The sequence below is a fragment of the Nicotiana attenuata genome, chromosome 2, assembly GCF_001879085.1.
Source record: "Nicotiana attenuata strain UT chromosome 2, NIATTr2, whole genome shotgun sequence".
Taxonomy (NCBI): Eukaryota; Viridiplantae; Streptophyta; class Magnoliopsida; order Solanales; family Solanaceae; genus Nicotiana; species Nicotiana attenuata.
Genome location: NC_031990.1, coordinates 68,320,642 through 68,348,539, shown reverse-complemented (window position 1 = coordinate 68,348,539; position 27,898 = coordinate 68,320,642). Strand labels below are relative to the sequence as shown.

The window sequence follows — 27,898 nt, the reverse complement described above, 5'->3', positions numbered from 1 at the left end:
CGTTCGTCCTCGAGCGTACCCAGAGTTGCTCTAGAAGCCAACCAATAGCTGAATAACTTTACCATGCATATACCCGGGGGTGATCCCACGTCACACTATCTCATATAGGTCCGATAACACCTTTTAACTAAAATTACACAATCCAATCTAGCTCATAAACCATAGAACCACATTTTCACTTCTGAAACGATCAGTACGATCAAAACCTCACACCTATACTTTGAATAGACCCGACCTAGTTGTAGTAACCCATACCAGCAACCTCAAGTGCAATTATCCGATATACCACGTAACTTAAACACATGTAGCGATAACTTCCATTCACAGCAACTGCACACAACACCCGAATACCGGTGGAAACCTCTTATCAACTAAAGTCTCATTCCAACACTTCCATATACTGCCAATGGTAAATGAATCACGCAATAAATCATAACCATCTCTCCGATCAGTCATCCATAAGGTTACTTCTCCTTTGGCAAGGACCATAGCAAATTTCTGAACCGAATCTCGATATTTGCCCATCAAACATGCTGAAATCGAATCCGTTTATATTTATTACAGGCCCCCAACGATCTCATCTACTCCAACACAATTACTCTGGTGACATGACACACCAAGACAGGCTAAGGCCACAACTTGCGCAGTCCGCGCACCAATAAGGAACAACCCGAACATACTCACATCATGAAACTGACTCAAACGAAAGAGCCGTACCGCAAGCTCGCCAATATCATCACATCACACGGCTGAGAACCCGTCTCACATTATAGAAATAGACACACAAATTTGACCCGCAAAGTCATATTTCCACACAGCTTTGCTGCAACGCGCGATCCCATCCAAATACTGCTCCACATGAAACACCTCAAGTCACTATGCTCGAAATCGACAACCATGCTTAATTGATGTCTGGAACCAAAGCAAATCATTACACCCACTGTGAGACAGATAACATATACCATGCAACCCGATAGGTCATAACCGATACTCCATTCACCGAGCAGCACCCAATTACTCTTCCCGCTCGACTTCCACTATGAATTCCCAATAGAATCGCACCACATGTGCCCATAACCAACAAATCGTAGCGTCTCACAACACAGAAAAGCAACTCATAGATCTCCCCAGATGACTAACAAGCTCAATAACGATTGAATCAACCTATCCCTCAACAATACAATTCGGGGCCAACTAAGCCGACTCAAGCTAGAACATGCATCCACATTGACCTGCCAACGAACTCATCATCAAGGAAGCCTGAAGCTGCTCCTTCCACTACTACAGCACCTACCGGAGCCATACGATACGGTGCCCGGCACCAAATCAATATTGAAATCCACAACCTCGCCCGGCAACATGCCCGACCACAAGAAACGCATCCGAAAAGTGCCTCAACACCGGAACTGAATCAATGGTAGAAACCTCTGCACTGACATCCATCACGAAGGCCCAATCAAGAAAGGCAATCCTTCCCAGCCGTCCGCTGGGTCTTTGAAATATAAACCACCCTGCTAGAACATAATCTGACGCACCTCGCTACCCAACCCGTGGCGTTTCCGGCATAGCCCATAGCGGAATAGTCCAGAATAACCCAACACTGAGACAACCAGTCTACACCCCAATATCATACCCAAAATCTAACATACCAAGCAAAGAAAGATCCACTCGGGCCTCCAACTCCCGGTAGTTGCTAAACAGTGCCAATACGCACGATCTACAACCACATCATAGCCTGTATATGAGAACTTCCGTATCCACATATCCATTCCCAATTTCACCATCCGAGCACATGCACACCTTTAATACCCAATCATCCCACGATAGATACTCTAAAGTTTCCCTGTGCCACCAAGCAAACCCGAATACCACCAGTCGATCCAACAAGAAAGTGCCGCAATACTACCAAAGTATCATCAGTTTAATCACATTACCCTTTTTCTAAGACATATACTCTCGTCAATTCACTTCCGATTAGCAGTACCATTTCCTTGATTATCTGAGACTACCCGTTGCTTAAGAGTTTTATGAACTTCCTTTCAGAACTGAACTGTAACCTAGCATACGCAAATCTCGATCCTCCACTACATACCGCATATACCATACCATCCTAGCCACAGAAAATATACACCTCCAAACCGCGGTAAAACCGTCAAGAACTCTCCGAATTCCCTTTGCACAAATCAGACCTGCCAGGACTAAATCCTTCTAACTCGACCAAGCTAAGCAGGCCATCAAACCCCCAGAGCATTGCTGCAAAATACCTGTAAGAACCCATGACCTCGAACACATACAAAGAATTGATCATATCCTTACCATACCGATTCGGTCTACTATCAAACCATTCCGTCTATCTGAATTTCCTTCTGATTCATTTTCAACTTGATATTCCCTCTTGCTGTAGCACCACAATGCCTCGACCCAGTCTTACCACACGAGACCCCAGCATAAAACCACACTGACTAAGACCCATAAGCCGCTGAATACCCTCTCAAATATTCCCAGAAACACCACATTCCAGAATACTTTACTCTGAAGAACCTCCTGCGAATATAAGTCCGTTACCTTTACTTTACTGATACTGATACATAGAATCCCATAATTAACATAAAAATACCACAAGTCTTGACCTCTTCCAATGAAAACACAGTCTCTAACCACATACACAACCTTAAGATACCCGATTGTTCCCTGTAGAATCTTGAACACATTAGAACCATTCTCGAAAGTCATTCACTCTTATTCAAACTGCAAATTACCTGACCTAACGAACAGAACCACCCGTGCCTCATTGGCACTCCGATACCACAAAATGAAATCCTCATCCCAATACAACCAAGCAACTTCCTACTCTATGCACCGAGCATTCTTTACCAACAACAACTCTAGACATTCCATAAATCCTCATACCCCATAAAGCATAATATAACCCTTGTCAAAATTTTCCTTTACTTTAGCCATAGCTAATTCACTCGCATGCCCCAAATTGGAACCAACATAGCACCTAACTGTGCAATCAACTGCTCACAGCAGACTCCCCCACTTGGCTCGAAGCCATAGATCAAGATATGCTCAATAACTCATAACACTTTTACTCTATTGATGCCACAATACCATAGTGAGACTAAACTCAAATCATTTGTGAGCTTGTGAAAACACAGATCATCTAGTACTGTAAATCTTCTGCAATTCTCGCATTCATCCCCGCAACAGCTAAGCCCACTCTCTTAGGCGACCCAAAATTTCAAATTTCCAACACGTACTTTTCACTTGTACATGAGATCTCCTGACATACACATAAGGATCACACCACTTTAGAACACTCCGCAGGAGATAACCCACCTGTTTCGCCTCAATATAACATTTCTGTATACCTTCCACCGTCATACACATTACACAGTTACTTAGTCTTCTTGAGTCTGAACTCATACCGCAATATGAAATTTACTTCACTCCCAACTAGGAGACATGAAAAGATTCTTCACGCGCCCATAACTCGGGGCTACACATCCAGTCATAATGGAAATCAAGCACTTATTAGTTCATCTATCATCCAGCAGACCTCCCTCGTCACTTCCAAGCCACATAAATACATCTCGCAGTACTAACATACTCATCACGTGGCTATCCAGCCGTCACTTCCACTAATGGGGACAATACCGAACATGTAAGTTCAAAACACTTGCTCACACAATCAGCACCTCGGTGCTCGAGCCATAGACAAAGATACGACCTCAAGTCCTCCAGACTGGCCCAACATAAACTCACAAAGATTACATCTCGTCCTCAATCAAGGAATCATAAGCCATCAAGGCACATCTGATACTGAGCGCTCATACGTGCATACGAACGCGTGGAAGGAATTCCAAAAGTTTCTTTTCAAGCTGAATCAAGGACGCACGATAAGAATTCAAGAATGTGAAGTTTTCCTAAAGGTTCTGCAGCCTCTCGAGGATAAATACAGACGTCTCCGTACCGATCCGCGAGACTCTACTATACCTGCTCATGACTCGTGAGACCTAGTAACCTAGGCTCTAATACCAACTTGTCACGACCCAAACCCCCGCACTGGTCGTGATGGCGCCTCTTGTGAAGACGAGGCCAGCCAACTATCCCAACTCGTCTTTTCAAAAATAGTTAAACATAAATAAACAACTTAAATATGACTTAATAGTATTAATTAGCGGAAATACAATCCACCACAGCCCTAGCCAGGGTGTCACAAGTCACGAGCATCTATAAGAATGTAATTACATTTATAAGTCTAGAAATACACTGAACAGGAATAATGAATAACATAGAAAGAAACGGTGCTGCGAACGCTGACCTCGCTAAACTACTAGCTCTGCCTCCAAAACAGCCAATACCCGCTACCGGGTGAATAAATACCTGCAACTGCACACGAGGTGCAGGGAGTAAAGTGAGTACTCCAACTCAGTGAGTAATAAAGGTAAATAACAACTGAGCAGTAAGAAATCACGTAAAGCAACCAACATGCTGTATAGAAGCAGGGTACAATCCTTTGAGAAAATAGTGAAGCTGTGAAATCTTTAGAAATATATTGGCTCAGTTTAAATCTCTTTTGAAAATGACCTTTTCAACAGTTACGAAACGATTTCAAAATAGTTAGTGTTGATTAGCACAGAAAAATCTGCCCCTCGGGCACAAATACCGCAGTATAACAGGTAAAAAGGCAAGTAAATATGCAAGATGAACACATAAAAGTTCGCCTCTCGGGCAATATCTCAAAACAGTACCAGCCCCTCGGGCTCACTCTCAGAAACACTCTCAGCCCCTCGGGCTCTCTCTCTCTCAGATCACTCTCAGAACAGTATCATATAGTAACCGCTGCGGCGTGCAGCCCGATCCACATCTCGCTGCGGCATGTAGCCCGATCCATATATCGTCGACGACGCTCACTGGGGGTGTGCAGACTCCGGGAGGGGCCCCTTACGGCCCAAGCGCAATATCAAGCCACCTCGTGGCATATAACATAAGGCCTGAAAGCTTTCTCACATCACTCATAAGGCCTGAAAGCCTCCTCACATCACTCACAAGGCCTGAAAGCCTCCTCACATCACTCACAAGGCCTAAAAGCCTCCTCACATCACTCACATATCCTCACATATGTCCCTCGGCCTCACTCAGTTCAGAAAACATCATAAGCCCCTCGGGCATCAATAAAATAGTAGTGCTCAACCCAAATAACAGTGAAAATATCATTTAAGTCTCAAAGTTCAATTAAAGCGGCTGAGTTTGTAAAACAGTATAATCAACAGGACTGAGTTCAAGTAGTATATCAAAATAGTGAGGAAACAATGATAAAAATCCCCCAAGGGTTCAGATAATTGGCACGAAGCCCAAATATGGAAATCAGCCCAAATCATGATAATAACAAATAAGTTTTAGTCAAATACGCGGTAAAATCATCAATCGGGACGGACCAAGTCACAATCCCTCGATAGTGCTCTACCCCACGCTCGCTATCCGGCGTGCAAGTCACCTCAATATAGCACTACGGTGTGCAAATGCGGGGTTTCAAACCCTCAGGATATCATTTACAATCATTACTCACCTCGAACCGGCTAAATCTCTGGCTCACGATGCCTTTGCCCCTCAAATCGGCCTCCACGCGCGTCGAATCTATCCAAAACCAGAACGAATACGTCACAATATGCTAAGGGAACAAGGCCCAAGCGAAAACAATCGAAAATATCAAAAATCCCGAAATTAGCAAAACCCGAGCCCCGGGCCCACTTCTCGAAACTTAGAAATTTTCACATCAACGGGTTCCTTACCTCGTCACGAGTTCATACATATCAAAATCGCAAAAATCGGAGTTCAATTGACCCCTCAAATACCTAATCTTAGCTCTCTTAAGTTCAAGCCCTAACCTCCATTTTTAGCCCATGATTTCTTAGATTTCCAGCCTTAATTCATGTAATAATACCATAGGATTGTGTTTTAAGTCCAAAAATCCTTACCTTATCGAAGCTCCTTGAAATCCCTCTTCAAAATCGCCCACAATTCTCCAAGTCCGAAGTTAGAAATGAGAAACCCTCAAAAATTCGCGAAGAAGACCAATTAAATATTCTGCCCGGTCATTACCGCATCTGCGGTCATATTGTCGCTTCTGCGACTGCCGCTTTTGCGGTCAATATCCGCTTCTGCTGAAATTCACTTATGTCCATGATCCGCTTCTGCAGTCCCATTTCCGCTTATGCGGCTCCGCTTCTGCGGTCAAATGGCCGCTCCTGCGGAAATCACCAAGGCCCCAGATACCACTTCTGCGGTCCAAAAGACGCATCTGCGACTCCGCAGATGCGGTCCCCACACCGCATCTGCGGTCCTGCCAAGCCCACACGAAAACCGCTCCTGCGATCTACCTTCCGCACCTGCGAGACCGCTTCTGCGTCTCCTTTTCCGCAGAAGCGGAAATACCAGAAGCAGCAGGCCTGCAATTTACACAAGTCCTAAACTCATCCCGATAGCCATCCGAAATCACCCGAGGCCCCCGGGACCTCAACCAAAAGTGCCAAACCCATCCTACAACATCACCCAAACTCGTTCCAATCATCAAAACACCTCAAACAACACCAAAACCATCAAATTACCTCGAATTCAAGCCTAAGTTCTTCTAAAACTTCCGAAATACACTTTCGATCAAAAACCCGACCAAACGACGTCCGAATGACCTAAAATTTTGCACACACATCCCAAATGACATAACGAAGCTACATCAACTCTCGGAATTCTATTCCGACCCTTAGATCAAAATCTCACCTATCAACCGGGATTCGCCAAAATACTAACTTCGCCAATTCAAGCCTAATTCTACAACGGACCTCCAAAATCACTTCCGATCACACTCCTAAGTCACAAATCATCCCCCGAAGCTAACCGAATCATCGGAATTCATATCCGAGCCCTCTAACAAATAAGTCAACATCCGATTGACTTTTTCAAACTAAGCCTTCCTTAAAGAGACTAAGTGTCTCATTTCCTTCTAAAATCAATCCAAGCCAACTCGATCACACAAGACACTGATAATGAAGCATAAAGAAGCAGAAAATGGGGGAAACGGAGCGGTAACCCATGAGACGACGGGTCGGGTCGTCACAACTGCATAAACTTTAACTTACTCTCATTCTAATCAGTAGCAAAAGGCATGTATAGTCCATGTGCTATCGATAAAAAAGATAAAGAACAAAAGAAGAGATGAGTGTGAAAAAAATATAAGAAACTGTTGTTTGCATCACTAAGAAAATAAAAAATAAAATAGATATGCCTAGAACCTCTAGTTCACATCTTAACCTAAATTAATACTAATTGTACCCTCAATTGCATAATTCAGAAAATTAATATGAGAAATTGACAAACTAAAGTTGATAAGATGAAAAAGCTAGCGTAATTAAAATTACATGATATATCATAAGTAACGAAAGAGGAAGCGCAAATTGAAAGAAGAAGAAGAAGCAGCAGCTTATAAAGCATCAAGAGAAAATGAGAACTCACGTGGGAATAACAATAGAAAAAAGTTAACGATGATACAATGTTATCTGATGAAATTCTGTCATTAAAATTGAAAGTTATTTTTGATACTTAATACATGAAAACACACTACTCCTCTAGAGAAGAAAGCAATGGAATAATACGGCATGGAAGATTATAATTATGAGCATATATAAATTTTAATATTCGATATTAGAAAGACGGCGTTAAATAAAACTCTATTTTTGGTTAGAAAATTATAGTACTACCAAAAGGAGAAAAGGGAAAACTCAAACTCAAAGTCCTATATAGAATATGCCTTCTGGAGTCTTACGGTCTTACTACAATGAATTTGAATCGAATTGGATTTAATCTCTCCTATGACCTATCTAATTGCCATAAATTCCATAATTCTAACTGAACTTAAAGTTCATTATAAGCTACCGTCTAAATATTAGTATATAATGTTTATATAAGGTAAATCTTAATTGACTTCAAAGATTCAAATATTAGGACATTCTACGTAATCAGACAAAATATTTAATATATAGAATTTTAAATTTTAGTTGAAATATTAGGAAGATAGTCAAATTACTATTTTGTTTAGTATAAAATCTATTTTTGAAGGGTAAAAAAGGCGAATGACATTTCGCTAAGTACCTTCGTGCTTTTAATATAGTATATAGACACGTTATCCTTAGACAATCATCACAAACATCGATATTATGTAATACTATTTTTAATTGCGTTAAATTTATTTTATGAGGTCAAGAAATGTTATTAGATCAACAACAACAACAACAACGACCCAGTATAATCCCACAAGTGGGGTCTGGGGAGGGTAATATGTACGCAGACCTTACCCTTACCCCGAGGGGCAGAGATGCTGTTTCCAGGAGACCCTCGGCTCAAGAAAGCAACAAGAGACGATATATTAGTACTATCAATTAACTCATAATAAAATAACATAAACTACATAACATAACATAAAATATCATAAAATAACAAACTAACAGCAATATAAGAAATATAGGAAATACGAAAAAGATGGAAGGTATAATAATATCCAGCAGATAAAGCCCTGCATTAGTAACTGACCAGTAGCATCCTAGGACTAACTCCTAACTGGCTAGTCTCGCTCTAGTGCGCTGTAGAAATATTCACAACTTCCCCCTACTCTACAACCTTAATGGTCGACCTCCACAATTCCCTGTCAAGGGCCATGTCCTCAGTAATCCTAAGTCGCGCCATGTCCTGCCTGATCACCTCTCCCCAATACTTCTTAGGTCTCCCTCTACCTCTCCTCGTGCCCACCACAACCAGTCGCTTACACCTCCTCACCGGTGCATCAGTGCTCCTCCTATGAATGTGCCCGAACCATCTGAGTCTTGCTTCCCGCATCTTGTCCTCCATGGGGGCCATGCCCACCTTCTCTCGAATATCTTCATTCCTAATCTTATCCATCCTTGTATGCCCACACATCCTCCTCAACATCCTCATCTCTGCTACTTTCATTTTCTGGATGTGTGAGTTCTTAACCGGCCAACACTCGGTCCCATACAACATGGCCGGCCTAACCACTGCTCTATAAAACTTACCTTTTAGTAACGGTGGCACTTTCTTATCACACAGGACTCCCGATACTAACCTCCACTTCATCCACCCCACCCCTATACGGTGTGTGACATCCTCGTCGATCTCCCCGATCCCCTGAATAACTGACCCAAGGTACTTGAAACTACCCCTCCTAGGAATGACTTGTGAGTCAAGCCTCACTTCCACTCCCGCTTCCGTCGGCTCAGCCCCAAATTTGCACTCGAGGTATTCCGTCTTCGTCCTGCTCAACCTGAAACCTTTAGACTCAAGGGCATGTCTCCAAACCTCTAGCCTCTCGTTGACGCCGCGTCGTGTCTCGTCAATTAGGACTATGTCATCAGCAAATAGCATGCACCATGGCACCTCCCCTTGAATATGATGCGTTATGGCATCCATCACCAGGGCAAATAGGAAAGGGCTGAACGCAGACCCTTGGTGCAACCCCGTAACAACCGGAAAATGCTCGGAGTCGCCTCCTACTGTCCTAACCCTAGTCTTAGCTCCATCATACATGTCTTTAATAGCCCTAATGTAGGCAACCGGAACCCCTTTAACCTCTAAGCAGCTCCATAAGACCTCCCTAGGGACCTTGTCGTATGCTTTCTCTAGATCAATAAACACCATGTGGAGATCCTTCTTCTTATCCCTGTATTATTCCACCATCCTCCTAATAAGGTTGATAGCTTCTGTGGTAGATCGCCCCGGCATGAACCCGAACTAGTTGTCTGAAATAGACATCATCCTTCGCACTCTCATTTCTACTACTCTCTCCCAGACTTTCATGGTATGACTCAGCAATTTGATACCCCTATAGTTGTTACAGCTCTGGATATCGCCTTTGTTCTTATACAACGGAACCATTGTACTCCACCTCCACTCTTCAGGCATCCTATTAGTCTTGAATATAACACTAAACAACCCAGTAAGCCATTCCAAGCCTGCTCTACCCACACACCTAAGTTCAACGGAATCTCGTCTGGCCCGGTAGCTCTGCCCCTTCTCATCTTACGCATTGCCTCCATGACCTCATCGACCTCAATGTCCCTACAATAACTTAATTCATGGGGACTGTCGGCATTTCTCAATTCACCTAGAACAATATCCTAATCCCCTTTTTCATTTAGAAGTTTATGAAAGTAGGTCTGCCATCTCCTCTTAATCTGGTCATCCCCCATCAAAACTTTACCGTTATCATCTTTTATGCACCTCACTTGGTCTAGATCCCGAGCTGTCCTCTCTCTCACCTTAGCGAGTCGGAATAACTTCTTCTCCCCGCCTTTGTTCCCTAGTTCCTCATACAGACGAGCAAAAGCTGCCGTCTTAGCCTCTGTTACTGTCATCTTCGCCTCCTTCCTAGCTACCTTATACCTCTCCCTGCTCGCTCTCTTCTCCTCCTCGCTAGTGCTCTCTACTAACCGCAGGTAAGCCGTCTTCTTTGCTTCCAATTTACCCTGAACAACGGCATTCCACCACCAGTCTCCTATGTGGCCACCGATGCGGCCCGAAGATATCCCTAACACCTCTCTCGCCGCCTTCCTTATATAGTCCGCCGTCGACGACCACATAGTGTTTGCGTCCCCACTACTTCTCCAAACTCCCATTGCCGATAACCTTCCTTCCAACTCTTGAGCTTTATCCTTAGTCAAGGCGCCCCACCTAATCCTCGGGCGGCCTCGTACTGACCTCTTCTTCCTCCTTGTCATAATACCAGTGTCCATCACCAGAAGCCTATGTTGCGTTGCAAGGGTCTCACCTGGGATAACCTTGCAATCCTCGCACAACCTTCTGTCGCATCTCCTGAGGAGGAGATAGTCAATCTAAGTCTTCGCCACCGAACTTTGGTAAGTAACCAAATGCTCCTCCTGCTTCGGAAAACTTGAGTTCGCAATCACTAGATCAAATGCCTTGGCAAAGTTCAACAGCGAAGTGCCCCCTTCGTTCCGCTCCCCGAAACCAAAGCCGCCATGCACCTCAGTATAACCTCCTGTAGACGCCCCAATATGACCATTGATACCTCTTTAAACATGATGTCTTGGTATATATTCCTTTATTCTTCTTGCCCATTTGAAAAATATGTCATGACAAATAATCTAACATTAGGGATTTGATCGATCATATCATTTATTTATTGCTATTACAAATATAAAACGTATTGAAAATATTTACTAAATATAGTTTTAAAAATACCAGTCATTTTTTGGCTTGAAAAGTCAAGCTCTGATGAGAAAGGCACGCGCGATAGCTTATTGGTACACCAAAGTCCCGCATAAATTATAAAGGAAAAGAAATTATTATACTCATCAAAGGTGCGGTCTCATTTTAAATGATTATATAACAACAATCTAGTTGCTCGTACTATTCCTCTCATCTTCTCTTAGTTAGGTACTAAGAACACAACTTTAATTTATTTATGTGTGTATCTCTTTCTTATTATAATGGTACCATCTGAGGAGTATTTTTTTAATTTAGATTCTTATATATGAGTGATTCATATGATTAAAAATCAAGTATAATTATATTGAGATATTGATCAACTCTTTAACCCTTTAAAAATATTTAAATTTGGATGAAATGATGATAAACTGATAATTAGGATTTGAAGCAAACTATGACATTGCGACTTTAACGTTCCAAGAATCTATTATCTTTGTATAATTAATAAATCTAAATCCCACACAAATTGGGAAAAACATAACTGAACAAAGTATTCGCGTCCAAAAAGAAGAAGATACGAAGTATATGTTGTCCAAGAAGTAGGCAAAAAACTTTGCATAGAGAGAAAGAGTATTGGGTTTTCTTTATTTCTTGGTGTTTTCTTTTGGTTGTAAAATATGGGAGAGGAGGGTAGCAGCGAATTGGTGCGGGAAGATGAATCCAAAATTAATTTGAATTGGAGTACTATTCCACCTTCACACTTTTTTATTTTTGCTTGTTGTATATGCAATTTAAATAGGAAAAGAATTTTACCCTTAGATGATTTACAATTATATCCTTAAATTATACAAATATTTAAGGTTATAAAAGTCGATCAATGTTTCAAGAATATTTTAGTCGTTCAACATTTAGCCTAAATTATTCGTGCTTTTATAATAAATATAGATAGAATAGATATATATAGATAGAAAAATAGATATATAGAAGTATAGATAGATAGATATAGATATAAATATAAATATAGATTACTATATTATAATTCCATTCCAACATGGCTAGTCTATGACCCAAATATCCCTTCCTATATTATTATTATTTAACATTTTTTATGTTACGATTTTTACACGAGTAGTACTCCTAAAACAAACGACCCCATATAGTTATACAGCCTCTTATATACATCAACTCATTTGCGGAGATATAAACTTGGTAAGAATAAAATTTTCCATTTTCGACCAAAAAAAATTGGTAAAAAAAAAAAAATGATCAGAGCATCATGTACACAAATAGCTCGTTTAAATGGTATGTGCTATAAGCTATTTTTGTTAGTATCACATAGTAGTTAATTCCACCATCTCCTGGACCTCCTGATACTGTAAATAACATTGAGTTACAAAGGCATGAAAGCTCCATGAAATCCATAGGGCACTCTACTTGATAATGTGATTATGGCAACAGGCTGTGTTGCAAAACTCTTTGCATCAACTACATAGACCTGCATGAAATATTATGTACCTTAAATTAGTATTGACTTTCACTTGCAAAGTACCAAATTTAATAGCCTACATAACATTTTGGAAAGATTATATCGTTATGGTAGGCTGTCTGCGTCACACCACTTAGGGTATGGCACTTCCCTTAATCCTGCATGAATGAGGGATGATTTGTGTACCGGGCTGCCTTATATTTAGCTATAGTTATGATAACTCACTTGAGATACATTTGTAGTTTCATTGTGTGTGAATGTCACAACCCAACCATCATCCTCATCAGTGCCTTGAGTTTTTGGAACAAAGGTTGCTCCACTGCAAAAAGTGCCCTTTGGGAACATATGATACTCAACTTCAACCAATTCCTCATATTCTTGAAAATGAAGTTTGGCAAGCCCTCCATATTTAGCCAATCCTTCTGATTAAAGTTTCAAAATATCAATTTACATAGTCGTTAGCAACCAAAAACAAAAAAAGAGAAGAAATTCAGAAGGGTGTCAACTGCAAATGATAGTTACCTGAAATAGAGCTAGCTTCTAAATCTACCACTTGTAGATAACCAAATTTGTTTCTTAAACCGACGAACTTCTCATTGATCATAGGGAATTCCATAGAGAACTCAGTTGTGGCATTTTTCTCCTTTACCTCTCCTGTTCTCATGTTTAGTCTCCATTCACAAACATGAACAAAGAATGGTTCATCTGAATATTCATTGTTGTTTTCTGCGGAACTTATCTCTTTAGAACCTTTGAAACTTTGTTGTCTTGGTAATACCGATTCACTAGCTCTGCATGCCCTTACTACCACCTTTTACCGAACAAAATGGAATCACATATAAAGTTATATTGGTCAATCACTCATATATAAGATGTTGAACTAAGTTTAGTTATAAACAGAAGTAAAATTACCTCATCATTGTCTTCAAAACAATTTACTAGGTGAAGTACGCAGCAGGGTTGAACCTCAAACCATTTAACAGAATTAGCATCACCATAGCGAGGCATTACTCCAATCCGCGCATATCCATCTTTGTCATACTTTATCAATCTATAAACCAGAAGATATAGCAAGATATACTAATCAAAATGATTTCATTAGTTTGCAACATCATTAATAGAACCAGATGAACTAAAGTACTCACGAGTCTCCCATAAAGAGTCGATTTATATCAATGGTTAACGGAAAATCCATGATCACATTGTACCTATGGATAATCAGTAATACAGAATTAGCAAAGACATCAACTTAATAATATCATAGGTTTAAAACTTTCTCTAAAGCTGGGATTTGAAGGAAAAAGAAAAAGAGAAGAAAAAAGGGAGATTACTTTTGTGTAACTCCTATTTCATGGCAAAGGCTACACCTATTGAATTTGAGATCTACTTTGTGAACCATTTTCTTGCCATCAGCTGAAAGTAGGATTACACTAATTAACAAATTGTTACCAAATTTCTACACAAGTTTAAAAGGAAATATTGCATGCAACATGCCTGAAATGACTCCTAGCTCAAAATAAGGTTTTCTTGGATATATCCCCATTATAACAAGTTCACCAGTTCCAGGGGCTTTCTGCATTAAACAAGAAGGCTATCAATTAAAGAATCCTAAATAAATTGATAAAAACTGAGTTTAAGATGTTGAACAGTACTCTTGCACAGAGGCGCACACACTGAGAATTTTTTAGAACTTAATTACCTTTGGATGGCTAGTGAATGGTCGATCCCAAGCTCCATCGATATTCCAATTGCCCAGAGTTTCAAGGGAACTTATGTCTATCTCTTGAGGCATATGATTTTCAGCAATAGAGTAGTATTTCTTTGAGTGCTCAAAAATATTTGTATTGCTTAGATATTTGTTTTCCATGCCAAATCTCAACTGCAATGCGCGCAAAACAAACAATACTGAGATTCATACATCATATCAATCCACCTCATTTCTTGTTCCTAAGATACAATACTACTATCTCAGATACTACTAATATTTATTCGAATAGTATCATACCCCATTCAAAATGTAAGCCACTAAAATGGCAGGAGAATCTCCTTCAATAGCTGGAAGAAAACCTGGTTTCTTTCCATCTTTTTCCATTTTGAAAGTGTCAGTTCGGACGTGTTTGTTATTGTAGAATATATTCCAAGTTCCTCTTCCTTTTTCTTTTGTGAAGTACAAAGCATGAAGCATTCCTTCCCCTTCAATCCAAACATGGCTTGATTTCCCAAATATCGACTTGGTCGATTTGAGTCCTCCAAACAGAGGATTTGAGCCTGCAAAGGGAGTTATTTAAGTTTACAAGAACCTAGCAAAAGCGTTTTTTTTTTTAACAACTAAAATTATCAAAATTTGCTTTTGACGAGCATGTTATAAACTTTGATGTACTTGTTGTTGTTCGTATGAGTTGGCCTCGAACGAACCAAACATTGGTCAAATTTAGCAGAAGACAACAAGTAAAACCAGTATGCATGTTTAACAAACCACTCTAACCAAGTCTAATTTGTTTTCTTGCAGAGCTGTCGCCACCAAATGAGACAGAAGGCGAGTATGCAGTTTCCAGCTTATAGAATTTTAGATACATGGAACAACGACTATGTTGAAATCAAACACTTTATGCATATATCGTTAATTTTAATGTATTGATCACAAATTTCTTATCACGGAAAAGGAAAAATGAAAATTAAGAGAAGGACAGGAGGTGAAAATGTAAGAATTAATACTGACCATTTCTTATGTAAACTCCCTCCGGAAAATCATCTGGAATTTTTCCTTCCACTGTAGTAACTAGGACAGCTTCTCCAATCTCTTCCACTGGTGCAAAATTACTCTATCAAAATTAATTACATAAGTGAGCAGAAACAAGTAGCTAATTTTCAAGAACCAACAACAACAGACTCGGTTTAATTCCACAAAAGTTTGGGTAGGGCAGTGTGTACGCAGCCTTACCCCTACCTTGTGAAGGTGGAGAGACTATTTCCGATAGACGCTCGTTTTTTAAAGAACTGAGTCTGGTAACTAATTAATGGACATACCTGAGAAGGGAGTAATGGCTGATCAACAAATTCAAATACTAAGTCCACAAAGGCATCTAATAATTTGAAAGAAGTCTCCTTGATAGCTTTTGGAATGTCCGCAGCAACAATTGGAAAATGCACCAAGTCCCTTGATAATGGCTGTTTCATCAATTCAAAACCAAGCAATATAAGATTTTCTTTTGAAGAATGATATATAGCAAAAAATTTGCACAATGACTAGAGGGAAGTTTACGTTCAAAGCAGATGAGATTGAGACTTTCACGTCCTGAACTTTACTTGGAATAGAAGGCCTTTGATAAGAGCAATTTACTTGAAATGTGTAACTACAAAAAGTCATCCTCCCCTTCTCTATCACTGCCTCTTAGTTATACTGTTAAAAAATAATTTGCCGTCTTAACTTTTTGGCATAAATGAGAGGTTATTTATAGTTTGAAGGAGACAGGCCTAAACAATGAGGATCCAATTCCTTAGATAGAAGCATCTTTTGGTTGGCGTTATGCATGACTTAACTTTGGAAAATGGCATTTCTCATAATTTAAAATTATCAAGTGACTGTCAAGTATTTTTTTATTCACTATTCATTAGTGTCCGAAATTTACTAACCTGATTAATCCTGATTCATGTTGTGTATGGGCTATTAAAGAGGAGGTGCTCCCTATTAGGAGTTTCTCTATCTCATGAACTCAAATTGGGGACATTTGATTAAGAATGGTGGAATCTCATCCATTTCACCACACCCTTCGAAAAAATATTTTTTTTTAATTAATTTGTTTAATGATCAAGTGACTGTTCAAAATCTTTTTATTTGTTAGTCAAGCACACAAGACCATCCAACTACAGATACATATAGCGTCTGACAACTGCACCGTTTGGAGGTTTCTGGTTCTCAAGATGGATATATTAATCAGTATCAGATGTGGCATATTCCTATTATTAAGTGCTTCTTGGCTAATTAGCATTGTGATTGTAATTATGAATTTATCGGAACAAAAATTTTGAACTTTCATGAGACTGGAGTATAGCTAGGATTCATATGTAAGACCAAAAAAGAATTTAGCCTATGCATTTATACGAGTGGTAAAGGACTGTTTTGCTACTGTCCAAGCCAAAATTGACACTATAAAGTTCATATCCGCGATGTGACTGTTTTCTGGAAAAAATAAATTCAAACAACTGATTCTTAAGAGGAAATTTTACATATTAATCAATAGTTTAAATTGAAAATTGAATTTGAATGTTACCTGATTATATAAATTAGAAACCAAATTAAACGCATATTAATTAAAGATAGTTTATATAATTGAAATTAAAAGCCAAACAATAAAATTACCAACGAAACCAACCAGTATATACCAAAATAGATTCCCATCAATAATTGGAATTGCATATATATATTAAATTTCTTAATCGCATTTTACATGCATCACCAGATGCTTTAAGAGGTACAGTGTCAATAAAAGTTCCATTACATCACATAAAGGAGAATTAGTACAACAATTACAATTTATAATCATAACATCTAACTAGGGGAAGATTCTTCAATAGCATCTTAGCTGTAGACAAAAATATGTGTACTTTCAATTAATTGATCTTCCCCTAGCATCTACCTAGGGGAAGATTCGTCTTTAGCATCTTAGCTGTAGACAAAATTATGTGGACTTTCAATTAATTTATTACACTAGCATCTTTTTTCATGCAAAAATGGTTCTTGTACTCATTGCTGAAACCTTCATGAATCGTGGAATCCATACAACGTCAGCAACATACCAAGCCTAATCCTACAAATGGGGCCTTGAGAGGGTAGAGCGTACGCAGATTTTAGCCCTATCTTGTATAAAATAGAGAAGCTGTTTCTGATAGAAACTCAGGTCAAAAAAGTATTTTTGTATTGGTGGAAAAAAATATGACACGTGGACTATCAGTAAGCTGATGGGGCATGATATGTGGAGCATCGATATAGTAACAAGTGACACACTCAATTAGGTAATTAAGAATGCAGGAAAGGCACGGGAGAAACACCCACGGGATAACATAGAGAAAAGAACCAGGCCTGACAGCTGTCAAGGAAGAAACATGAACGAAATAAATGAAGGCCGCAAAGAAGGGAAGAGACATGAACCAGAAGTAAGTAAGGAAGGGGAACCTGAGCAATTACAAGGAATCTTTAGTTATAAATGTGCCAGTTACGGTTACCTATGGTAACGGGCAATCAATACAATTAATGCCATTAGTGAGCCCAAATTAAGTGTGACGTTATAATTATATGCTCCTATATAAGGACAGAAATCCCATTTGTAAGAAAAAGTTACGATTATCATTGAAATACATACCATTATTCTTTGATTTACTCTTCAAATTTTAAGCCTTGATTTTGGGGAGTGATTGTCAGTTCATTTCTTATTTTTCTTTGCTAATCATTTCCATTTTTTGATATATTCTTTCTAAAATTGTTGGGAAGGTGAAGTAATTAATCTTGGTTATCAGTAACCAGTTTTCTTCTAAATATTGACTTTGGCAGAAAAATCTATTTTTGGTTAAACAATTTCCAAAACAAATTTGAAAAATACGGGACCAGCTCAAGAAAAGTATTTCCAAAACAGATTTGAAAAAACAAGAGTAAAATACTATCATAAAAATAGTGATAGCATATACTGACAAGCTTTTGAGTGTTATAAATACTAAGGGGTCGTTTGGTAGGAGGTATTAGAAAAAATAATGCAAGCATTAGCTCTGTGCATTACTAATACCTTGTTTGGTACATTTTTTCAACATGTGTATAACTAATGCTTGTATTAGTTATACATCATACTTGGTATTATCTTGTGTATAAGTAATGCATACAAAACCATGGCATTAGTAATACAATGGCCATTACTGCATGCATTAGTATGGTTAAAGACAAAATTATCCTTAAAGTCCCTTAAAGCTAGAGAATATGTAGGGCATTTTTGTAAATAACCATTTTTCTTAAAAATTATGCAATGCGTTACAATTTTTAATACACCACACCAAACAGTAGATAAGAAATAATATCCGCATAATTAATCCCTGCATTACTAATACACCTTATTTCGCACATGTACTATTCTTATACACCCTACCAAACGACCCCTAAGATTCTAATGGCATGAAAGCTCCATGAAATCCGTATGGCACCCTACTTGGTAATGTGATTATGGCAACTGGCTCATTCGTAAATTTCTTTGCATCAACTATATAAACCTGCAACAAAGAAATTAATAGGCGTGGATTAATTAGCTTTCAATTCCAGTACTGTATTTTCACAAAATATTTATAAAGAAAAAAAGAGCGTCAACCAAAATCTTACATACTTGAGAAATATTTTCATTTTCATTATGCGTAAATGTGATAATCCAACCATCGTCCTCGTCGACTCCTCCAGGTTTTGGAACAAAGGAAGCTCCAGAACAAAAGGTGTTGTTGGGCAACATGTGATATTCAGCTTTAACCAATTCATCTTCTTCCTCCTATATATTTCCCAATTCCAAAAGTGAAAAAATTTGGTCACGGAAATAGATTAATTAGTATATGAAAGTATAGTATACATGAATAACTACCGTAGGGATTCTTTTTTCTTCAAAATGAAGCTTGGTTAGTCCTCCAAATCTTGTGAATCCTGTTAAATTTTTAAATATAATTAATGAGTGAAAAGCTCGAATTATTTCCAAGAAAAGTAACAAGGCTGTCAAAATTTGTACCTGAGCCAGATATTTCAGTTGACTCAACAACTTGTAGATAAGCAAACTTATTTCTAAATCCAGTGAAGTTTTCATTGATCGATGGGAATTCCATTGCAAACTCGTCACCAGATAGATTCTTCTTCACTCTAACCTCTCCAGTTTTCATGTTCAATCTCCATTCACAAACACGAGGAAAAGTTGATTCTTTGGTGAATTCAATTCTGTCATCTTTGGAACTTCTTCCCCTTAACCATTTCTCAAAATGGTTGACTCTAGAATTAGGTCCTGGTATAGCTGATTGACGAGCTCTACATGCTCTCACCACCACCTTTGCAAATGAGCATTTCGATTAAACATGTAATCTACGGGTTCCCGTGAACCCAGTAGCTTTTATTCAAACTGTGTAAATGTGTTCTAAAAATTTATTGAATATCTACAAATATTTAAATGTGAACCTAGTTACTATTGAAAATTTATTCGAAATCGTTGCAGGAACCCATAAACATTATATCCTGGATCCGCCACTGGTTACTAATGTTGCTTTTGTGGGTGCTTATATGTAAGTAACTACTTTCAAGTGAACTGATAGTGTAAAAAAATTATATCGAGAATATATAAGTTAGACTAGGTAAAACATCTTGAATCAAGATAAAAATATTAAGTACCTCGTCATTATCTTCGAAACAGTTAATGATGTGAAATACACAACAAGGTTCGACCTCAAACCATTTGATGGAATTGGCATCCCCATAGCGTGGCATTATACCAATTCTTGCGTATCCATTTTCTTCAAATCTCATTAACCTAAATAATCACAATATAATACAGATGTAATTAATTAACTAGGTTTGTCATTAAATCAATGTAAATCTCGAGTAAAAAGAAAAAAACATTTACACTTACGAGCCTCCCAGAACAAGTCGACTTATGTCAATAGTTAGTGGGAAATCCATGATCACATTGTATCTACATGTTTGAGATAGGACCAAGTTAGCTATAGATAAGTAAAAAATTATCATATAAGTTAAAAATAGAAAATAATTTTACCTTTCTGTGACTCCTATTTCATGGCAAACTGTACACCTATCGAACATGAGATCCGCTTTGTGAACCATTTCCTTTCCATCAGCTGAAAGGGGGTTAACGAAGATTTAATATAGGTCCTTGTTCGAAATCTTGATTCTTAACAATTTAAATCCAATTAAAGATGAAGAAATAAAACATATATAGGGAGATAAGTTACCTGAAATAACACCAAGTTCAAAATAAGGCTTTTGTGCATCAATACCTATTATAACAAGTCCTCCTGTGCCAGGTGCTTTCTGTAGAACCCATTTAATAAAGTAAAGAAAAGGAGAAAGTTGGCAACAAGCTGCAATTGCAACAAGTTGCAACCAGAAGCAAAACAAAGTTAGCAACAAGTTGCAAAGCAACAAGTTGATATGGACGGTAACAAGATGACAATTTGCAAATCTGCAAATTGCAAAGAATGATTTTGATTGGTTAATTTGGACGGCAACTTTGCCTATAAAAGGAAGTGTTCCGTTTCAGTTTTAAACACACCAAATCGAGAGAAGCAACAGAGAGTTAGAGAGAGTAATCCACAGATTGTAGTCTGTGAGATAAATAGTGAGTGGGAGTAATATTGTAGTGAGGTGTTTAAAATAAAGAGTGTTATTTCTTTCGAAGTTGTAGTAGTCTCTTGACACTACTAAGTTGTAATATTATAGTGGTAATATTGCTCCGCTGGGGTATTGTATTTTATCCTATTAAAATATTTGGTGTCGTTGTTACTCTCTTGTGTTATTATTATTTATCGTGGATATTATTCCTGGGTGGGATATTATTTTTTTATTCCCAACAACGTGGTATCAGAGCCATGGCGACCAATGGTCCGCTGTCTTTTCAGTACCCCTGTCTCACAAAAGATAATTATGAGAAATGGTGTCTACGTATGAAAGCCATTCTTGGCCCCCAGTTTGAAGTTTTAAAAATGAAAGAATCCGAATGCATTTCGGATTATTGTTCAAAAGTGAAGGCAGTTGTGAATCAATTAAGAAGATACGGGGAGGACATAAAAGATGTCCGTGTGGTAGAAAAGATCCTTCGCACTTAAACACCTAAATTCGATTTTGTGGTGTGTGCTATTGAAGAGTCTAAAGATTTAGACTCAATGATGGTGGAGCAATTGGAGGGTTCTTTACAGGCTCATGAAGAAAAGATCAAGAGGAGACAAGAAGTGCCACTGGAGCAACTTCTTAAAACTCAGGCATCCTTTAAGGATTATGGAGGTGAAAGAAACTATCGAGGGAATGGCCGAGGACGAGGCCGTGGCGGTCATGGACGAGGAAGAAGTAATGGTAACAACTTCAACAATGAAGTTAAAATCCACCAAGCATTCAGAGGTCGTGCTCGTGGACAAAGAGGAGGAAGAGGACATGGCTATTACCAAGAAAATAATGGACAAAGGTATGACAAATCAAAAATTGAGTGCTATAATTGTCATAAATTTGGCCATTACTCTTAGGAATGTCGTAGCAATGTTGAAGAGAAAGCTAACCTTGTTGACGACAAGAAAGAAGAAGCTGAGTCAACGTTAATGCTGGCACTCAAGGAAGAACACAGGGATGATTGCAGCTCGTGGTACTTGGACAATGGAGCAAGCAATCATATGTGTGGATGCAAAGAAAAGTTTGTAGAGATCAATAAAACGGTGAGAGGTAATGTGTCCTTTGGAGATACCTCAAAGATTCAAATCGAAGGGATAGGTACGATTCTGATCTCCTGTAAAAATGGTGATCACAAGCTAATTCAAGATGTCTATTATGTGCCAAAATTAAAAAGTAATATTTTGAGTTTAGGCCAACTTCTTGAAAAAGAATATGACATCCACATGAAAAATATGCATCTTTGGCTTAGAGATTCAAGTGGAATCCTAATTGCTAAAGTACATATGGCAAAGAATAGATTATTTTCTCTAAATCTTAAAACAATTGATGCAAAGTGTTTGAAGGCTAATGTGCAAGATGAATCATGTTGGCACATGCGATTTGGACACTTGAATTTTGAAGCGCTCAAATCAATGGGAGAAAAGAACATGGTACATGGGATACCATCAATCAACCATCCAAATCAACTGTGTGAAGCTTGTCTTCTAGGAAAACATGCAAGGAGGAGTTCTCCAAAGGAGGCTATGTCAAGATCAACCAAGCCGCTCCAGCTTGTTCACACTGATGTGTGTGGACCAATCAATCCACCTTCTTTTGGTAAAAGTAGATACTTTCTTCTTTTCATTGATGACTTTAGTAGAAAGACTTGGATTTATTTCTTGAACCAAAAATCTGAAGCTTTTGCTGCTTTTAAAAATTTCAAAGTACTTGTGGAGAAAGAAAGTGGCTATAAAATTAAACCTCTAAGGTCCGATAGAGGAGGCGAATTCATTCAAACGAATTTAATGACTTTTGTCAGTCTCATGGAATTCGTCACCCTCTAACGGTACCTTATTCACCCCAACAAAATGGTGTTGCAGAGAGAAAGAATCGAACGATTCTTAATATGGCTAGATGTATGTTGAAAGCTAAAAGTATGCCCAAGGAATTTTGGGCCGAAGCTGTTTCTTGTGCAGTTTATTTCCTTGAGAATAAACGCCTATGTTCTCCAGGCGTGCTCCTGATTTCTAAAAACTTGAAAATAAATGCCTCTGTTCTCCAGGCGGGCTCCTGATTGACTAAAAACTTGAAAGTAATGCCTCTGTCTCGAGCGGCTCGATGCTAAACATGAATATGTAAAAAAATTATATCGAGAATATATAAGTTAGACTAGGTAAACATCTTGAATCAAAGATAAAAAATTATTAAGTACCTCGTCATTATCTTCGAAACAGTTAATGAATGTGAAATACACAACAAGGTTCGACCTCAAACCATTTGATGGAATTGGCATCCCCATAGCGGCATTATACCCAATTCTTGCGTATCCCATTTTTTCAAATCTCATTAACCTAAATAAATCACAATATAATACAGATGTAATTAATTTAACTAGGTTTGTATTAAATCAATGTAAATCTCAGTAAAAAGAAAAAAACATTTACACTTACGAGCCCCCAGAACAAGTCGACTTATGTCCAATAGTTAGTGGGAAATCCATGATCACATTGTATCTACATGTTTGAGATAGGACCAAGTTAGCTATAGATAAGTAAAAAATTATCATAGTAGTTAAAAATAGAAATAATTTTACCTTTCTGTGACTCCTATTTCATGCAAACATAACACTATCGAACATGAGATCCGCTTTGTGAACCATTTCCTTTCCATCAAAGCTGAAAGGGGGTTAACAAAGATTTAATATAGGTCCTGTTCAAATCTTGATTCTTAACAATTTAAACCAATTAAAGATGAAGAAATAAAACATATATAGGGAGATAAGTTACCTAATAACACCAAGTTCAAAAATAAGGCTTTTGTGCATCAATACCTATTATAAACAAGTCCTCCGCTGCCAGGTGCTTTCTGTAGAAACCCATTTAATAAAGTAAAGAAAAGGAGAAAGTTGGCAAACAAGCTGCAATTGCAACAAGTTGCACAGAGCAAAACAAAGTTAGCAACAAGTTGCAAAGCAACAGTTGATATGGACGGTAACAAGATGACAATTTGCAAATCTGCAAATTGCAAAGAATGATTTTGATTGGTTAATTTGGACGGCAACTTTGCCTATAAAAGGAAGTGTTCCTGTTTCAGTTTTAAACACACCAAATCGAGAGAAGCAACAGAGAGTTAGAGAGAGTAATCCACAGATTGTAGTCTTGAGATAATAGTGAGTGGGAGTAATATTGTAGTGAGGTGTTTAAAATAAGAGATGTTATTTCTTTCGAAGTTGTAGTAGTCTCTTGACACTACTAAGTTGTATATATTATAGTGGTAATATGCTCCGCTGGGGTATTGTATTTTATCCTATTTAAAATATTTGGTGTCGTTGTTTACTCTCTTGTGTTAATATTATTTATCGTGGATATTATTCCTGGGTGGGAATATTATTTTTTTATTCCCAACAACGTGGTATCAGAGCCATGGCGACCAATGGTCCGCTGTCTTTTCGTACCCCTGTCTCACAAAAGATAATTATGAGAAATGGTTGTCTACGTATGAAAGCCATTCTTGGCCCCCAGTTTTGAAGTTTTAAAAATGAAAGAATCGAATGCATTTCGCGATTATTGTTCAAAAGTGAAGGCAGTTGTGAATCAATTAAGAAGATACGGGGAGACATAAAAGATGTCCGTGTGGTAGAAAAGATCCTTCGCACTTAAACACCTAAATTCGATTTTGTGGTGTGTGCTATTGAAGAGTCTTAAAGATTTAGACTCAATGATGTTGGAGCAATATGGAGGGTTCTTTACAGGCTCATGAAGAAAAGATCAAGGAGAACAAGAAGTGCCACTGGAGCAACTTCTTAAAACTCAGGCATCCTTTAAGGATTATGGAGGTGAAAGAAACTATCGAGGGAATGGCCGAGGACGAGGCCGTGGCGGTCATGGACGAGGAAGAAGTAATGGTAACAACTTCACAATGAAGTTAAAATCCACCAAGCATTCAGAGGTCGTGCTCGTGGACAAAGAGGAGGAAGAGGACATGGCTATTACCAAAGAAAATAATGGACAAAGGTATGACAAATCAAAAATTGAGTGCTATAATTGTCATAAATTTGGCCATTACTCTTAGGAAATGTCGTAGCAATGTTGAAGAGAAAGCTAACCTTGTTGACGACAAGAAAGAAGAAGCTGAGTCAACGTTAATGCTTGGCACTCAAGGAAGAAACACAGGGATGATTGCAGCTCGTGGTACTTGGACAATGGAGCAAGCAATCATATGTGTGGATGCAAAGGAAAAGTTTGTAGAGATCATAAAAACGGTGAGAGGTAATGTGTCCTTTTGGAGTATACCTCAAAGATTCAAATCGAAGGGATAGTACGATTCTGATCTCCTGTAAAAATGGTGATCACAAGCTAATTCAAGATGTCTATTATGTGCCAAAATAAAAAGTAATATTTTGAGTTTAGGCCAAACTTCTTGAAAAAGAATATGACATCCACATGAAAAATATGCATCTTTGGCTTAAGAGATTTCAAGTGGAATCCTAATTGCTAAAGTACATATTGGCAAAGAATAGATATTTTTTTTCTTTCTCTAAATCTTTAAAACAATTGATGCAAAGTGTTTGAAGGCTAATGTGCAAGATGGAATCAATGTTGGCACATGCATTTGGACACTTGAATTTTTGAAGCGCTCAAATCAAATGGGAGAAAAAGAACATGGTACATGGGATACCATCAATCAACCATCCAAATCAACTGTGTGAAGCTTGTCTTCTTGGAAAAACATGCAGGAGGAGTTCTCCAAAGGAGCTTATGTCAAGATCAACCAAGCCGCTCCAGCTTGTTCACACTTGATGTGTGTGGACCAATCAATCCACCTTCTTTGGTAAAAGTAGATACTTTCTTCTTTTCATTGATGACTTTAGTAGAAAGACTTGGATTTATTTCTTGAACCAAAAATCTGAAGCTTTTGCTGCTTTTTAAAAATTTCAAAGTACTTGTGGAGAAAGAAAGTGGCTATAAAATTAAAACCTCTTAAGGTCCGATAGAGGGAGGCAATTCATTCAAACGAATTTAATGACTTTTGTCAGTCTCATGGAATTCGTCACCCTCTAACGTACCTTATTCACCCAACAAAATCGGTGTTGCAGAGAGAAAGAATCGAAACGATTCTTAATATGGCTAGATGTATGTTGAAAGCTAAAAGTATGCACCAAGGAATTTTGGCCGAAGCTGTTTCTTGTGCAGTTTATTTGAACAACAGGTCTCCAACAAGAAATGTTTAGAGATCAAACCCCTCAAGAAGGCATGGAGTGGAAGAAAGCCAAGTGTCAAACATTTGAGAATCTTTGGGAGCATAACCTATGCTCATGTGCCACATCAAGGGAGAGCAAAGCTTGACGATCAAAGTGTCAATTATGTGTTTGTTGGCTATGATACGAGTTCAAAAGGCTACAAGTTATACAACCCAAGCAGCGGGCCAAGGTGGTGGGTAAGTCGCGATGTTAAATTTGATGAAGAATTGGCATGGGATTGGGATGCTCAGGAAGAAACTTCATATGATTTTCTTCCATACTTTGGTGATGAAGAAGAACCAGAGACCGTGGAACCTGTGCAGGATACAACTCCACCTCCTTCTCCAACCAATGTTGCATCTCCCTCTTCTCAATAAAGTTTTCAAATGAACAACCGCAAAGGACAAGGAGCATTCAAGAGCTCTATGAGGACACAGAAGAAGTTACTAATTTTGATTTTTTATGTTGTCTCTTTGCTGACACAGTGAACCAATGAACTTTGATGAAGCTGTTTACAAACAAAAAGTGGAGACAAGCCATGGAGGAGGAGATTGAGTCAATAGAGAAGAACAACACTTGGGAGTTAACAACTCTTCCTAAGGGTCATCGAGCAATTGGAGTGAAATGGGTATACAAAATAAAGAAGAATGCAGATGGAGATGTAGAGAAATACAAGGCACGACTTGTGGCTAAAGGCTACAAGCAAAGGCAAGGCATTGAACTATGAAGAAGTCTATGCACCTTTGCCCACATGGAGACGATTCGTTTGTTGATCTCTTTGGCGGCACAAATGAAGTGGAAGATCCATCAACTAGATGTCAAGTCAGCCTTCTTGAATGGCTATCTTGAAGAAGAAGTCTATGTTGAACAACCATTAGGCTTTGTGGTCAAAAACCATGAAGATAAAGTGTTGCGGTTGAAGAAAGCTTTATATGGATTAAAGCAAGCCCCACGAGCATGGAATAGTTGCATCGACAAGTACTTTCAAGACAATGGGTTTACTAGTTGTCTCCATGAATATGCTCTTTAACTTAAAGTTCATACTAATGGAGATTTCTTACTTGTTTGTCTTTATGTTGATGATCTTATTTTCACGGGCAATAACTCAAGTTTGTTTGAAGCTTTTAAGAAAGATATGTCCTGTGAGTTTGAGATGACAGACGTAGGGCTCATGTCATACTACCTGGGCCTAGAAGTGAAGTAGATGGAGGATGGAATTTTTATCTCTCAAGAAAGCTATACAAAAGAGATATTGAAGAAGTTCAACATGCTCGAATGCAACCCCGCGAACACACCGATGGAGAGTGGACAAAATTGTCCAAGTTTGATGAAGGAGAAAAGTGGATCCCACATTTTTCAAAAGTCTTGTGGGAAGTTTGAGGTACTTGACTTGTACCAGGCCAGATATACTCTTTGCAGTTGGAGTAGTAACCGCTTCACGGAAGCTCCTATTCTCCACTCATTTGAAAGTCACTAGAAGAATTTCTTGGTACCTAAAAAGTACGACTGACTTTGGGTTATTTTATTCTTCTTCTAATGATTTCAACCTTAA

At 38.5% G+C, this 27,898-nt stretch overlaps 2 protein-coding genes across 3 annotated transcripts in view; both read right to left on the bottom strand.

Moving 5' to 3' along the window:
- On the bottom strand, positions 12,322–16,146 carry LOC109223018 (carotenoid 9,10(9',10')-cleavage dioxygenase 1-like). Its single transcript, XM_019387282.1, has 12 exons — positions 15,990–16,146; positions 15,755–15,895; positions 15,447–15,549; positions 14,733–14,995; positions 14,427–14,606; positions 14,222–14,300; positions 14,059–14,140; positions 13,873–13,935; positions 13,640–13,778; positions 13,250–13,538; positions 12,953–13,149; positions 12,322–12,736 (listed from the first exon to the last, which is right to left on the bottom strand). The coding sequence occupies exons 1-12, from the start codon at positions 16,092–16,094 to the stop codon at positions 12,632–12,634; spliced, it is 1,746 nt and encodes a 581-aa protein (XP_019242827.1). The 5' UTR covers positions 16,095–16,146; the 3' UTR covers positions 12,322–12,631.
- The window catches only part of LOC109211999 (carotenoid 9,10(9',10')-cleavage dioxygenase 1-like), a 25,420-nt gene continuing 16,224 nt past the window's right edge, over positions 18,703–27,898 (bottom strand). For both annotated transcript variants that reach the window (XM_019375606.1, XM_019375615.1), the window contains 8 exons: positions 20,702–20,780; positions 20,506–20,587; positions 20,362–20,424; positions 20,124–20,262; positions 19,477–19,786; positions 19,336–19,394; positions 19,090–19,245; positions 18,703–18,979 (listed from right to left, as the gene is read on the bottom strand). In XM_019375606.1, coding sequence (XP_019231151.1) covers positions 18,869–18,979; positions 19,090–19,245; positions 19,336–19,394; positions 19,477–19,786; positions 20,124–20,262; positions 20,362–20,424; positions 20,506–20,587; positions 20,702–20,780 — 999 coding nt within the window. In that variant the 3' untranslated portion in view covers positions 18,703–18,868. The remainder of the gene's footprint in view (positions 18,980–19,089; positions 19,246–19,335; positions 19,395–19,476; positions 19,787–20,123; positions 20,263–20,361; positions 20,425–20,505; positions 20,588–20,701; positions 20,781–27,898) is intronic.